The sequence below is a fragment of the Alligator mississippiensis genome, chromosome 11 (genome assembly GCF_030867095.1).
Source record: "Alligator mississippiensis isolate rAllMis1 chromosome 11, rAllMis1, whole genome shotgun sequence".
Taxonomy (NCBI): domain Eukaryota; kingdom Metazoa; phylum Chordata; order Crocodylia; family Alligatoridae; genus Alligator; species Alligator mississippiensis.
In genome coordinates this window covers 38,824,968-38,840,914 of record NC_081834.1, presented here as the reverse complement: position 1 = coordinate 38,840,914, position 15,947 = coordinate 38,824,968, and the positions used below count along the sequence as shown (strand labels likewise).

At 44.1% G+C, this 15,947-nt stretch overlaps 1 protein-coding gene across 3 annotated transcripts in view; it reads left to right on the top strand.

The window, feature by feature from the left end:
• MINDY2 (MINDY lysine 48 deubiquitinase 2) overlaps positions 1 to 15,428 on the top strand; it is a 64,063-nt gene extending 48,635 nt beyond the window's left edge. For 2 of the 3 annotated variants that reach the window (XM_059714831.1, XM_019477845.2), the window contains exons 7-9: positions 2,734 to 2,907; positions 6,090 to 6,272; positions 12,640 to 15,428. In XM_059714831.1, the coding sequence (XP_059570814.1) occupies positions 2,734 to 2,907; positions 6,090 to 6,272; positions 12,640 to 12,777 (495 nt within the window). In that variant the 3' untranslated portion in view covers positions 12,778 to 15,428. The remainder of the gene's footprint in view (positions 1 to 2,733; positions 2,908 to 6,089; positions 6,273 to 12,639) is intronic. The other variant, XM_019477844.2, reaches the window with a different exon arrangement.
• The last annotated feature ends 519 nt before the right edge of the window (positions 15,429 to 15,947 follow it).

Sequence of the window (15,947 nt, the reverse complement as noted above, 5' to 3'; positions counted from 1 at the left end):
GAACTGTTTCACTGAAACAAGGTTTTATAACCTGAAGCATAAAATGCTGTGATAACCTTTGCCCAGAAAACCACTGGAGAGGTTTTTTAACCTCTACATTCATCAATAGCCTTCTTTGCAAGGAAGCATGAAAAAAACAAAAAAAACAATGCCATCTGTTCCTTGTCTCTACTGGCTACTTTTGTTGGCTTTGAGAAGGGACTTTATAACTAATAATAATATCACTAATAATATATCTCAGTATCACAGATTTCCCCCTGTCTTGTCCCTCACCCTGTCTAGGAGGAATGCTTGCTTCAGACTTCCTCAGCCTTTTCTGATTTCTCTTTAGTACCCTCTGAAGCCAGTCCAAGTGTAGTTTTCTAGCTTCTGTAATAAGGGAAAGCCTTGGTTTCTTTTGACTCCAAGACCTCCAGCTATTCATGGCCTTGCCTTTATAGAGCTAACTTCCAGTTTATCTCCTGAAAGGGGCTTGACCTATTTCAAAGAGAATGAACTATTGCCGAAGTAGCAAAGCAGGCCACTCTTCTATAATGAAGGCATTTAGTGAGCCAAAGGCCATCCTGCGAGAGATTCTCTGCTCCCTCCACAGTTAAGTACTTCTTCTGACCCCAGTCCAGCCTTCACAGCCCTGAGCACCCCAAAGCAAGCTCAGGTATTGTCTCTCCAGTCTTCATAGTTGCACTTGAATAAGTTACTTAAAGAATGACAAAGCAGCTGGACTCAACAACATATGCATGGAGCAGATCAAACACTTTTTGGTCCCGCAACCAAGTTATGGGTATTTCACGTTTTTAACAATTGCTCATCAACCCTTAGAATATCTAGATCATGGTGACAAGCCCATGTTATAGCTCCATTAAAACCAGGGAAGGATGCATCTAGCCCAAAGAACTTTTAGGCCATGTCACTCCTGTGTCATCTTTGTAAGCTTTATAAACATTTCATTTTCAATCACCTTTTACCTCATATTGAACAACATCTAACACCAGAACAAGCCAGACTTAGACCAGGCAAGTCCTGCACTAGCTAAATACTAAACATCACCCAGCACGTACAAGATGGATTTGAGAAAGGGATGATAACGGGTCCTCTATTTGTAGATCTATCAGGAGCTTACAACATAGTCAACCACCAAAACCTGCTTGCCAAAGTCTATAATATGATGCACAACTACTACCTAGTGCAGCTCATCCAATCTCTTTTGGAGAACAGATGTTTTATGTAGAACTGTGCAAGAAACAAAGCTGCTGCAGACAGTGATGAAATGGTCTCCCACAGAGTAGTGTGCTAGCATCGATCATTTTTAACATGTATGCCAGTGAACAACCCATAGAGAGTAATACAAGGAACTTCATATATGCTGCTGATCTATGCATCGCATCACAAGAGAAGGACTTTGCCGCTGTTGAGAACAGACTGATGTGCACTTAGCAACCTCTCGGATTACTACGGTAAGAACTAGCTTCATGCCAACCCAACCAAGATGCAGCTCACAGTTTTTCACCTACAACATAGAGAAGCCACGAGGAAATTAAACATCATCTGGGATGGAATCCCACTGACTAATCACCTGAACCCTGCATACCTGGGGTTACATTGGACTGACCACAAACCTTCAAAGCGCATGTAAAGAAGACTAAAGGGAAAGTCCATGCCCACAACAGCATACTTTGAAAGTTGGTCATCTCAAAGTGGGGAGTGAACCCAACTACATTACAAATCACTGCTATTACCTTGTGTTACTCCACTGCTGAGTACGCATATCCAGTATGGGAACAATCAGTTCATGCCAAGAAAAATAGACCCAATTCTATATGACAGCTGTCGTGAAATAACAGGATGTCTACAGCCAACACCAAAGGATAGCCTGTACTTATGGGCTGGCATTGCACTACCTGATATCAGAAGAAAGGTAGCAAGCCAGAAAGAAAGATCACAGCAGATAGAAAGAGCAGCAACAGAAAGAGGCAATTTGTGGGTTTTTTTTTCTTTTTGTACTGCAGCAATTCTTCAGGTTCATTGTGATGCTTTATCTCCCTCAGCTTCCCTGGTTTGGGTGTGACCTCCAATCCCAGATTGTTAAAAAGTCAACAAGGCTGTTCAGATCCTTGTAGATGGATGTGTCTTCTGGTTTCACTGTCTCTTAACCCCTTCTTCCCTCCTTCTTCCTGTTAGGAAGAAGACATGTTAGTCAGGGCAACTGAGGCATGCATCCTTTTTAAATGTGTTCATGTAGCATTGTAGAAATAGTATTTGAAAAATTGCCTGTGTTCACAAGCTCTGCCATGCGTTTTTACTGTGTTTTGATCATTCTTAATATTGTCAGTAGTTGACAGAAGCCACACTTCTCAAAACCTATTCCTAAAGTGTTGTTGAGACACATCATAAGAGATGCATCATCATCATGTTTTACATTCATTTTTAAAAGGGAATGGAAACTCCAATTAACATACAGACTTTTTATTTTGTTGTAATGGCTTCTTTATATTGATTCATGTTGCCAGCATGCTTTGATAACCAAAATAGTGGTTATGAAAATAGTGTATGATGATAATAGAAATATAACTGAGTTTCATGTCTAAAACTTGGGCATAAATTTGAAATTATCAATTGGTTTACTGGATGCAAAAAAAAAAAAAGTTAGCTGGAATGACAAGTCAATGATTTGGACTGTAAATCTCCATTTTTATTGGTTTTAAAGATTTTTATCTTGATTGTCCTTCCATACAGGGTCAGCTTTACCTGCTGGTGACAGACCAGGGGTTTCTTACAGAAGAAAAAGTTGTTTGGGAAAGTTTACACAACGTAGATGGTGATGGGAATTTCTGTGATTCTGAATTTCACCTTCGGCCTCCATCAGACCCAGAAACTGTATACAGAGGGCAGCAAGATCAAATAGATCAGGTAAATCTATTGTGTATTTCCAGTTGTTTGTGACTTAAATAGCTAAAGAGAGACTGGTGTACCAATGATGTCAAAGGAAGCATTACAATTAATTTCAGCTGGAGCAGTTGAAACTCAGTAATCTAGATCCTGAGTGACTTGAAAATCCCATTTAGTATCTTAAAAGCATGGGTCATCATCAGGGATCCAGGTTTTCCATTTGCTGCAGAAAAACATGGATTTCCCCCCTTTAAAGGAAAAAACTGCAGGAAACCATGGTTTCCCCTTGTAGGCTGTCAAAGTTTCAGCCTGCAAGGGGCTGCAGGAAGCAATCAGACAGGGGGTGCCCTGTGTAGGGGCAAGGGATGGGGGAAAGGGGCACAGGCCACATAGTGGAGGGGAGGGGGCACAGGTGGGGGGGGCCACATGTCCCCAGAGATTTCTGCATCCACAGTAGGGCACAGGGCTGCAGTGGGGATGGACCAGCTCTGGAGGAGCCACCTCCATGGCCCAGCAGGCAGGACCTGGTACAGGAGGGAATGCTGCAACGCCATGACCACCAAGCTGAGGTGCCCCCTGCCTGCCCAGCAGCAACAGGGGCACAACTTTGTGCTGCTGCCACTGCCATGGCTGCACATACCATTTGGCATGGTGCTCCCTTCAGCACCAGGCCCCCTGCTGGGCCAGACAAATGGCTCCTGCCCAGAGCTGGTCCAGTGGGCTGCAACCACCTGTCATGCTGTGGGAGCAGAAATCTTGGGGGGCATGTGCCTCCCCCGCTGCATCGCCTTGGCCCCCCCCGCCTCCTCTGCCATGTCACCTGTGCCCCCTCCACCTTCACCACCCACCCACCCACTCCCTTCCTCACACATTGGAGGGGCTGGGGGTTGAAAGTTGAGGGGGGAGCTGTGGCTTGGGAGTAAGGGGCAGGGTACCAGCATGTTCAGGGGCAGGGCACCAGCAGTATCAGGGCTGCTCAGTGCCACAAAACAGCAGGGGGGGAGGGGCAGCCACAGCTGGACCTGCATCCTGGTGAGAGAATTGAGCAGGGGAAGCTCTGATTTTCCATGAGAAAAAAACAGAAATCAAACACCAAAATTTATAAGTATTATCAAATGTATTTTATTATAATGATTGATGCACTGATAGGCTTCCAAATTGCTTTAAAATTGTAAAATATATCAATAAAACATTGTGTTCAAATGATACATATATATATTAGTGGTACTTCATTTTGATCATGGAGATAATAGGTCAATACAGCCCATCAGAATAAGATATATGATAATGCCCAGTGCAGTCAGTCCCCCTCAGCGCCAACTCTTTTTCAAGTCATGCTGAGCCACTACATTGCATACATTTTGACCTCTTCACTCACAGCTGAGCTGTGCCTCTTTTTTCCCCAATTCCAATTATTTCTGTTTCTTCACCAGCCTTAAATGCCTAACAAACCTCACCAAACAGGGCCCCAAACAGTTCACCCCAAGTCCCTCTGTTGTCCCCCTCTCTCAGCATGTCTCATATGATTAGTGTGGCCCTGCCCTCCATGAGGTGGAGCCAGACTAGGTTGCCCTGCACCTCACCTGCATATACATTTTTGGACTATCCCAGGACTCGTGACAAGAACACCAGTCATGAATGTGAAGCTAATTAGCACATAGGGATATCTGGAGTACATACACATACTGAGCAGTGGTGAACTGTGGGGTCACCATGGCTTGAAATGCCATTGACTCTGCTGAGGCCCACCCCAGTGAACTGTAGGGCAAACCATGAGTCTTTTGGTTTTGGACTAATATCATGACTGGCTTGTGTTCGTGCTGACAAACGGACAACCATGGCTCGTGGACCTACCCTGGTTCCATGAGACCCGAAACAAGCTTTGCAGCATGTACGGTCTACAGAACGCAGGCCCTGCATCTGTGATTAATCACAAGAAGATGTAGGAGGTAGTGAGAACCAAAGATACCATGTTGCCCGTGGACCTGCTCCCGGGTGATGCTTGTCAAGCTGCGCGGGAACGCATCTTCCACAAGGACCTGTGTAAAGATCAGAGTTCTGAACTGGCTGGTAACCCACTGAGCTCCCGCAGCGAGGGCTAGGAGACCTAGAGCGGGGCAGCCAGAACGACCCAACTGTCCACGGGCAACCTGTCAGGAAGCCACAGAGACTATCAATCACCTTCTATGGCTCTGCATGTACGCCAAGGAAGTGTGGAGAAAGGTAAAGCAGCTCCACGAAGTGGTGATGGGTTGAACAGTTGTCGAGAAAGGTGGCACTGTGTGGGCACCTGACCAAACGCCAGGGGAGCCCAGTGGCCTGTTTCGATCAGTTCATGTCCTGTGTCAGAAGTGCCCTGTGGAAGTATAAAAACCTCCTGATGTATAGACACGCAAACCTAGAGGTGGTAGACTGTGTTAAGATGGCTCTGAGTGAATTCCAGTTCTACTACCAGAAATCAGTAACAGAGGATGGTGAGGACGCAGTCAAATCCACCTGGCAAAGACACTTGGCATAGTTTCTTCCAAGCACCCCCCCAGTGGGGAAATGGACAATAACAGTAAAGAGGGCGATGAGACAACTGGATCTGGAGGTAGCAAGGAGGACAGCAGCAGTGACAGCAGGAGCTGATTTTCCAGTTGGAGCGACAGTGATAACAGATGAACTGAGACTTGGAACCCAATAACAGGGGTGTGGACTGTGGGACTGTGTTCAGGGTAGGGAGGCTGGCGGGCATTTTGCATGGAAGCACAGGTCCGCGGGTGCATATATTGTAACAGGTTTATGGGTTTTGTTGGGTGAGTTAAGGCATGGGAAGAAAAGTGTACTAGAAGAGGTGTGTGTGTATAATTTGTAGAGAGAGAGAGAGAGATGTATATATTTCCTCCGTGTGTGTGTGTGTGTAATTTGTATAAATTTAGTTAGTCTACAAGGTGAAATTAATCTTGCCAACTGCTTGACTTCAAATTAACATGGCTAACTATGTCTTGCTGTACAACAATATTCAGAAATCTTAAAGGAACTGTACATATTCCTAGCAGAACTTGTTTGTTGATTTGCTCCTGATTCAAAGTTTAGTGAGCTCTTTCCAGTGGCTTTGCAACCTAAGAAACCATCCAGCAAGCATAATGGTCTTGCTTCAGTGACTTATGACTTTCATATACAGCAGAAGAGTATTGACTAATGGTGAGTTCATTTCTTAGGACTATCTGATGGCATTGTCTTTACAACAAGAGCAGCAGAGCCAAGAAATCAATTGGGAAGAGATCCCTGAAGGAATCAGTGATCTTGAGCTAGCCAAGAAACTTCAGGAAGAGGAGGATAGGCGAGCCTCTCAGTACTATCAGGAACAAGAACAAGCAGCTGCAGCTGCAGCTCAGGTCCAGGTGAGCATATATACTCCATGGTTACAAAATACAAATACTAGCTTAATTTATTTTGTGCAATTTCATTAAGACTTTTTACTGCTGTCTTAGTTCACCCATACTAAATTTCTATTAGCATGAAAGAGAATCTGATTATGCATATCAGTTTCTTTTCATTGCATGTTATATGACTGTTCTGTGGAAAACATCTATACTAACATTGTTCTGAAATTGCTCCAGTCTGATCTAGGCAGGCAAGATTCTTTGGGTAGATGTGATATTTTTAGGGGTGCACTGATGGAGATTTTGGGGACCGACACAGACAGCTGATTTTTAAGGAGGCATATTGGCCGATACCGATCTGATTTTTGATACAGCTGCGTGCTGCTGGTAAATCTGTTGTGATAAAGCAGGGAGAGAAGGGGCATGGGGGGAGTAGTTGAATGCCCCCCACAGAGGGAGGGAGTGGGGCTGGAATACCCACCTGGGCAGCGCCCAGGCACAGGACACAGCCATCCAGGGGGCACGGGGAGGGAGGAGGAGCAGCTCCCACCACTCTTTGCACCCCAGGAGGACACTGGGGGCAGTGGGGCATGTACCACTGAATCTGGGTGGGGTGGGCTGTAGCTGTGGGCTGGGGCTGGGGGCCATGCTGGGCTCTTCCCAGCGGTGGGGACTGGGCCACAGTGTGCTTGGGACAGGTGGTGGCAGCACTGGGAGGGGGCTATGGGGGGGAAGGGGCTGCAGCCACCCCAAATTTTGCTGTAGCCCCCCCCAGTAGTCCCCTTGCAGTGCCACTGCCATCCACCCCAAACGCAGCATGGCTCAGCCCAGCCTCACTGTGGCAATGCCACCACACTGCCTCGCCCAGATCCAGGGGCCCATGCCTTCCCTGGGAGGGCATTGTGGGGGGGGCGGGGTGCATGCAGCGGTAGTAGCTGCCCCACACCTTCCCATGCTCCCTGGATGAGCCATGGCTCCATCCCGTGCCCCGCCCCGGCTGGGCAGCACCTACCCCAGTCCCACTCCCTCCCTCACTGCAAGGAGCATGGACCTCCCCCTTCCCTCCCCTTCCACCACAACAGACTTACCAGCTGCACAAAGCTCTCCAAGCTGCCAGGCTGTGCTCCCCACCCACTATGTGCTATGCCGTGGCTGCACTCACGCCTGGGCATTTATCGGCCAAATTATCGGTCACAACAGGCCAATTTCTGATATAGTCAATTTTCTTTATATTCGTGCCAATCTAATATTTGACCAATATATTGGTGCACCTCTAATATCTTTTATTAGTCCAACTGAGTAGTTGAAAAAAGTTCTTTGCAAGCTTTTGGGCACAAGCACACTTCTTCAGGCATACGGAGTTTCTGCTGTTCTCCAAAGAATGAAAGAAGCTAAAAGTGTGACAAAATATCAGTGAGAATGTAAATGGAAATTAGGAAGAACAAAGGGTAGGGAAGGGGTGGGGGAGGAAGGAAACAAGGAGGAAATAATGCCAAAGATAAGGGAGACTGTACTGTAGTTGAGTTCTCCAAGGTAGAAAAAAGGCAGTCTGTGAAAAAGTAAATGGTTGAAAATTAGGAAGACAAAAGGGTAGGAAAGAAGTGGGGGGAAGAAAAGTGTAAAAGGTAAGGTCAGGCAAGTACTTGGTGAATCATATGTCAGGCAGGTCGTAATGTGTCATAAAACCAATGTCTATATTGAGTCCATGACATTTTGTATCCAGTAGATTTGTGAAGTGCAGTTTGTAGGCCAGGGGTGGGCAATTATTTTGGGCGGAGGGCCGCTTACCCAGTTTTGGCAGGCTGTTGAGGGCCACATGGGTAGTCCCGCCCCTTGACAGGTGCCCCGCCCCCGGTCACCATCTTGGGACCAGTGTCTTAATGTCTTTGATCCCAAGACATTGGGACATTAGTTCCATGTCCCAGGGCCAGCACTGGTGGGGCCCAAAGCGGGTACAGGCTGGCAGGGGTCTGTGGAGCCAGGCTGGGCTGCACCAGCAGGGAGAGTGGGGAGCTGGCCTGGCTCCATAGAGCCCCTGCCAGCTGGGACCCTGCGCTCCTGCCACCCTGCTCTGGGCCCCACCGGCACTGGCCCTGGGACACCGGTGTGAGCCTTGTGCTCCCACTGGCTCCCCACCCACTCACTCCCAGTGTCCCCCAGCCCTGCGGTATAGCCCCGCGGTACAGGCATTTTTGACAGGAACCAAGGGCAGAGAAATATGAGTTTTCTAAATTTTTAGGGGCCCCGTGGACTGGACAGAATGGCCTTGTGGGCCAGATCCAGCCCGTGGGCCATATTTTGCCCACCCCTGTCATAGACTCATCTACAAAAGGTGTTTTGTAAGTTCGCTTTGAGGATTAGAACTGTACCCTTTGAACCCTGTACAGCAAGTGATGCTTGCATAACAAACTTCAGATAAAATCATTATAAATATGAGAATTCGCATGTTAATCCCAGTTTGTCAAGTAAATAAATTAATCCATGCCACTAATGGCTAGGCTTTTAAATAATTATTTTACAAGACTTTTAAATGGGGACACTAGGATAATTTGGGTTATAGGAAGCTGTATTTAGAAGAAAGTAGTAGCATGTGGTTTTCATTGATATACTGAGGAAGAATAAAAAGCTCATCAAGAAATATTTTTGAGATGATAAGGCAATCTTATAATGAAATCTGAGAGCCATGTTCTGTGTTTTTCTACTAAGGAGCTTTTAGGTCTTTATTAGTGTTGGTAAATATAGCAGAATGAACTTTAACCTCTTTTTCCACTCTGAAGTCATGACTGGAAATATTGCTGAATAAAATCTTGCATGTCTCAGAGGGTCACTTAAGCCTGTTTTCAGGTGCATATGACTTTGTATTAGGACTGTCAATTAATCGCCGTTAACGTGCACGATTAATGCAAGAACGAATTCCGCACGTGGTTTTGGAGTCGCTGCCCTGCCCCACTACCATCACCACTGCTTCCAGGGTGCCCAGCGAGGCAGCAGTGGCATTGCAGACAAACTGTAGGGCAGCCTGGGCATGGGCTTTGGATGACTGTAGCAGAAAGTGGCGAGCGGGGGGTTGCACCCACCCACAACCCCCATCCAGGGCCCTGAGCAGCCAGGCTGGCAGCACTGGGGATTCAGGGAAGGCAGCGCTAAGCCACGGCAGGAATGCCTGGCACCCTCGGGCCCCATGGCTCAGACTCGGGGCAAGTCAGGACCGCCTGGGAGCTCCGGCATGAGCCACCTCCGGGCCTGCAGCGCCCTGTGCCCCCACCAAGGTAGCAGCTGCCAGCAGGTGGGGGTGGGATTCCCGCAGAGCCCCTGGCCCATGCTGTGCCACATGCCCAGCCCCATGCCAACGGAGCCTGAGCCGCACCCATTGCCAGACAAAGCCCCTGCTCTCCTCCCTGTGCCTCCCAGGCTCCTGCCAGGACCTGCATGGAGCAACCAAACCTGCCAGGTCCCGGTGGGAGCCCAGGTGGCACAAGGAGCAGCAGCTCTACCTGACTTGGGCTCTTTTGGTGCTGGGCTGGGGCCGAGTATGCAGTGCAGCACAGCCTGGCATGGGCTGGGGGCTGTGGGAGGTGGCTCCACAGGAATCCCACCTCCTGGCAGCAGCTGCTTCTGTGGAGGTGCAGGGCATGAGGCCACTGATGCTGCCATTCCTGGGGGCCCAGACTAGGGATGCATGGGGACCTGCAGGCTGTGGCCCATGCCAGAGCTCCCATGTGGTCCTGACCTGCTGTAAGCCTGAGCCGTGGGGCCTGAGGGTGCCAGGCAGCCCTGCTGTGGTGGCTCTGTGTGGGCTTCAGGAAGCTGCAGCAAGAAGTGGGGGGCACACCCACCCACAGTCCCCATCCAGGGCCCTGAGCAGCCAAGCTGGCAGTGCTGGAGGTTTGAGAAAGGCAGTGCTGTGCCACAGTGGGGTTGCCTGGCATCCTCGGGCCTGGGGCAGATCGGGACAGCCTGGGATCTGCTGAGCAAGTAAATGGGGAAGTTCAGGCCAGGGCTGGGGCTGGGGCCAGAGCAGCTTCCCTCAGCCAAGGCTGCTTGCAACCACTGCTGCTGGGACAAGGGCAGGGTGAGCCCACCACTGCTGGGGCCATGCTTGGGCAGAGGGCCCATCCCAGATCTGGAACAGCTCTGCAGAGACCCTGCTAAGATTGGGCATCCTGCCACGGCATGCAGGGGTACCCCCTCCCTGGGCTCCAAAATCCACACCCACAGATCTCCAAACCTTCACAAATTCACCTCCCCTCCCCCCCCCCACACCCAAGCATAGAAAGTACCTGCATAATTTTGCATAATTTTGAATTTTTAGCTGTGCTATTAAATTAGCAATTAATTGAGATTAACTTTTTTAATTGCACAACTAATCGCAGTTGATTTTTTTTTTAAATAATTTGACTGCCCTACTTTGTATATTATATCTTAAACTAACATGACCAAAAAAAAAATCTGTAGCTGCATACCTCTGAACCTTGTTGATCCAGTCGCTATTTAGCCCAGTAAGTCCTCTTATTTATGTTTATTTTCCAGTATGAGTTACTTTCCTAGATGCAGTAAATGCAGATAGTTTTCCTCTGTGTCAATGATTCATTAACAAGTGAAAAAAGTCTAGCTCAAAACAAGAGGCAGACAAGGTTCTTTCAGCAGTTGGCATGTGCTCTTCACATCAACTGCTGAAACTTCCTTAGCCTGACGAAGGGTTTTTGAACCTGAAAGCTTGCTTATAGTTGGAGAACAATTTTTTTAAGTTGGCCTAATAAAAGATATCAGATTCACCCAAAGAACCTTGTCTGCCTATGTCCTTAGACCAACACGGCTACAACCTATACCCCTACCTCAAAACAATTCATTAGCTTGTAGGATTGACAGATGACAGAATGTTCAAAATTCACTGAAGGTCTTTTAGTTTGAAAGAAAAAAAAATGCTAAAGAAAAACACATTTTATAGAATCATAAAATGGGTTTAGAATAAGATACCTCAAAATGTGATATAGTCTTCCCCCTTCACCCCACCTACTCAAATTTTAGATTATCCTGTTTCAAACGGGCTTAAACCATCTCAGCCAAAAACTTAACCTTCAGGAATGAAGACTTTACAACATCTCTAGTTGGTATACTTTGTTTAACCACTCCTATAGTTAGAGAGTTCTTCCTATGGTCTAACATGAATTTCCCTTGTAGTTTAAGAAAGTTTCTTTTTTTTGCCCTGTCCCATTTGGACATAAAATAATCCATAATCATCCTTTTCATAAAAGTAGGTGTTATATTTGAAGACTGTTATGAGTCTTTTCTTCTCCAGACTAAGGATCCCCAGTTCTTCCAATCTGTTATCTGTACTGTGTCTTTTTGATCTCTAATCATTTTTATTACTTTCCAAAACTGGGCACCATAACACAGGGGAGGCTTCACCAGTACTCAGTAGAATGGAAGAATTGCATCTGGTGACTGCATTAGATGCCTTTCCTGATTTCCCCTTTTACTGTAACCCAGAAGTTTTGAACAAATCTACTGCCCAGTTCATTTTGTAGCTCAGAACAAGGCAATACTGCCTCCTTTATCTCATGCCTGCCCTTCCAGAACAAGATCTATCCATCTAGGAAAATGTTCCAATCATGTGAACCATACCACTTGTCTGTTATGCCAGTAATGTCATCATTTTGTGTGTGTACTATGATTTCTAATTCTTCCTGATTTATTTTCCACTTTTCTTGTATTAGTATGTAAACATCTTGGGTTGCTGTGCGTAATTCCTTTTTACAGCCTTGATTCCTTTTCTGAAAACTCTGTATTGTTTTCCTGCTCTTGGCCTTTGTCCCTCAGTCATTTTACTCTTTTATCAAAGGGCTTTTGTCTCCATGCCCCACTGACCCTAGTTTGAAGCTATTCTTGTTTGATTAAGGAGCCAAGATGCAAAAATATTCTGTCCTGTCTTCATTATTTTAGCATAAATAATTTTGAGGTAATTTATGATAGCTGCTTTAAGTACTTAGTGTTGGGCTTTTCACACCGCAGATTTTATTCTATTTTTAGCCAACTTAGGTATCCACCATGCCTCTGCATAATTTCTAAATATCCAAATATGGGACTTATGGGAATTTGTACTTTTGCATAAAATTACATAAATCCATTCTTTTTGTCATTTTCCATCAAAATGTCATATTAAAAGTAGATGGCAATAGAATTTTTTTTTCCTTGGGCGGTTTGGTAAGGGAAATAATTAGGCTTAAAACAGCACAAAATACAGGTTTAATGCCTGCTTTTGATGGCTGTTTCTCTTCTCATCCTTTCACCAGAGCAACAAATTTAAGTTTATCCCTTTTGTTTTTTGGCAGGGGGGAAGGTTATTCTTTGCAATATTTGTGAATTTAAACTATCGTTCTTGTAGCAGGTACAAGGAGCAGCTTCTCCAGCAAGCGGAAGACAATCTGGGAGCAGTGAACGCAAACGAAAAGAACCTCGGGAGAAGGAGAAGGAGAAAGAGAAGGAGAAAGAAAAAGAAAAGAACAGTTGTGTCATTTTGTAACAGGAGATGGATTGTTGCCTGGAGCCAAGTGCACGTTGTCATAAATAAGAACAAGGAAGATAAACCCGTTACATGCCGCCTGTGCCTGATTATCCCCATGGATTTTGTTCCTGCTTAAGGAGAGGATGGGTGACCACTTTGTTACAATCGTACAGACTTTTGTCAAAGTCCTAGTGCACGCTCGTCGAGATGAAATTCCAAACCACAATCGGATGCGGCTGTGCTTTGAGTCAGTCATGAGAATATTGCACCTTGTAGCTGAACACACATCACAGCAAGTTTTGTGTCATAGTGACATGCATTATTCATAATATCAGTTAGTAAGCTATTTCATCTTTTACTCGACAGAAAGGAAGTAATATGTTTTGTGTCAGATTTCTTCCTGAAGTCTTTACATCAGTACAACAGAATCATGGTTCTTTTCATGGTATGAAATATAACTTAGACTGGGTATTAATGGCACTAGAGCCCAATGAGCTTCCCAGCACACTGCCTCTTCAACATGCCCATATTCCTCGTGTTCAGGTTCTGGTGTCCCACGTGCATTCTTTTTCCCAGGATTACACTGGTTAGTGCTGTCATTGCACCATCCAGCCAGCTTTACTTTTGCCCTATTAGTGGTTTGTCAAACGTCTTACTGAAAATTGCGTGTTGCAGAAAACCGGAGCATCTATTGATAAGCAAGATAAATCTTTATTATTACTTCTCTCGCAGTTAAAAACTGGGTATTGTAACTCAGAACTTATCAGGGTTGAACAAATGATTTTATAGTTTCTTTTCTTTAGAATTTTCTCTTATAGGTAAACTGGACCAGAGAAATTGTTCTTATTTATTGACCTCTTCATGTGGTAGGTGATATGTGGAAGGAAACTAAAAGTCTATAATAATCCTTCTCCTATGTAGAAATGCAGAATTAAAATAACTAACTTAATATCTGCCTTTTTCCAGAAGTACCTTGAACCTTAAGATGATATTAACATGTTCACTTGTACATTTAAGCAGGTGTACTGTACACAAATACCTTTTTTTTTTAAATCATGTATCTGTAAAAAGCACACTTTTGCAGGGTCAGAGAGAGGTTAAATTGCTCTCTAGGATTGTTTGGAAAGTCTCACAGGTGTAGTATCACTTTGTTTTTTTAAATCACTAATCTAAAGTTTTGGGAAATGTCTGTAGAAATAACCAGATTTTCTAATTTATGGGAACCAAATAAATACATTGCATCTTGTAGAATTTATAGGATACAGAAACAAAATATTTGCTGAATTTTATTATGAGGGAACCACAAATCCTCCTCCATTTCAATAGGGGAAGTCAGTAATAATTACTTTATTGCTGATCCTTTTGATAAACTTTATATTTAGCAATTTGTAGATACTTTGAAAAGGGCTGCTTGTGCTGGAAAAGTCCTGATTCGCACACTAAGTCTGGGTAAGTGCATTTGCATAATTGAGTCTGGAACCGCTTAAAGCAGCCAGCTGGAACATGACATTCCTATTTTTGGATGTAAGATGTCTGTCGGGTGCAATTTTTAAAAAGTCTTGATTTTGAAACATAGATTTATGGGTAAAGAACTGCTTTAAAGGTTTTTTTTCAAACAGCATTGCCATCCTGATCAGAACCAGTCATCACACAAATCTGTTACATACTAAAATAAAAAAAGTAGACTGATATAAAGTAGGATTATTTATTACAATAACTGTATGGACAGTCTGGATTACTTTTTTCCTCAGCTTTTTCTTTCTATCCTTTTGTTACACTTTGTTACTACATTCTTTTTATTATACTGAAGTGATGAATGGTTAAAGAAGGTCTTTGTTGGACATTAAATCTCAGATACAGAAATTTCTTGGCAATTATAGATGGAACTATACTTGGTTATTAATACCTAGATGTACACAGCTAAAATAACAATCTGTGTCAAACAGTTGACTTCATTTCTTTTGCTGAAATGAACCATTTCTTTTAAATAAATTTATATTAATATTAGGATGAACATAAGCTTAATAGATCTGCTTTCCTTTACACTGAATGGAAGATATCAACCTTGTATTATATTGGAGCAACAAAGGCACCAAACGAGAATGTTGTTTAAAAAGCAATGTGTTAGTGAAGGGATTTTTCCCATACTTGTGTATATCCATTTATTTATTGCCCTTGACAAATAAACGTGTCAACTTTAAGCTTTGTTAATTAATTATTTCTGGTAACAATACTGTCGTTTTGCATTCCCAACTAAAATTAATTTGGCATTATAGCTATCAAGTTCAGTAAACCATAGTTAATTGATATATGGGATAATTACCAGTTTTCCATCTTTCCCATATTATCAACTCCTGTTTATTGGAAGAGTCACTATTATTTGCATTCCCCTTGGAGTGGTGAATTAACTGGAGTTTACTGTAAATAATTTTGTAAACTTAAGTCACAGAATAATTAACTGTATTTACTAGTAGTACCAGAAAAGTTTGTGTAGCACTTCCACTTCATGTCCCACTGACTCTCCTGAAACATAATGTACCGATGGTAATATTGTCTTATTTGGTTACAGTGGAAGAAAACAAATGAAATAAGAATGTCTGTTTAAAAAGTAAGTTTTCTAGAGAATTCGGTTTCTCCTCAATAAAGATTTTATCAATTTCAGAACTGTTCAGGTTTGATAGTGTTGAATGTGTTTATTAAGTAAATGAAAAGCTACAGTTCTGAGAGAGATTAAATATTAAGGCTTTTACTTCTAGGATGTGACCTAAATCATAGAATCACGGGAGAAATAAGACTGAAGGATCATCTAGTCCAGCACCCTGCTCAAGGGAGGGGTCTTCCTTGTCTAAACCATCTCAGACAAATATTTGTCTAACCTACACTTAACTTCCAATGATGGTGATTCCATGACCTTCCTAGGTAATCTGTTCAATTCTTAACTACCCTCATCATTAAAACGTGTTTTTAATATCTAGTCTAAATCTCCCTTGCTGTAATTTAAGATCTTTACTCTCTGTACGGTGTAGACATTCAGAACAATTGTCACCATCTTCTTTATAGTAACTTTTTTGTATTTGAAGCCTGCTATCAAATCTACTCAGTCTTCTCTAAATAATCCCACTTCTTCTGATCTGTCCTTTTTATGTCATGTGTCCAGATCTCCAGGTAAATTGCAGTGAGATTCATCT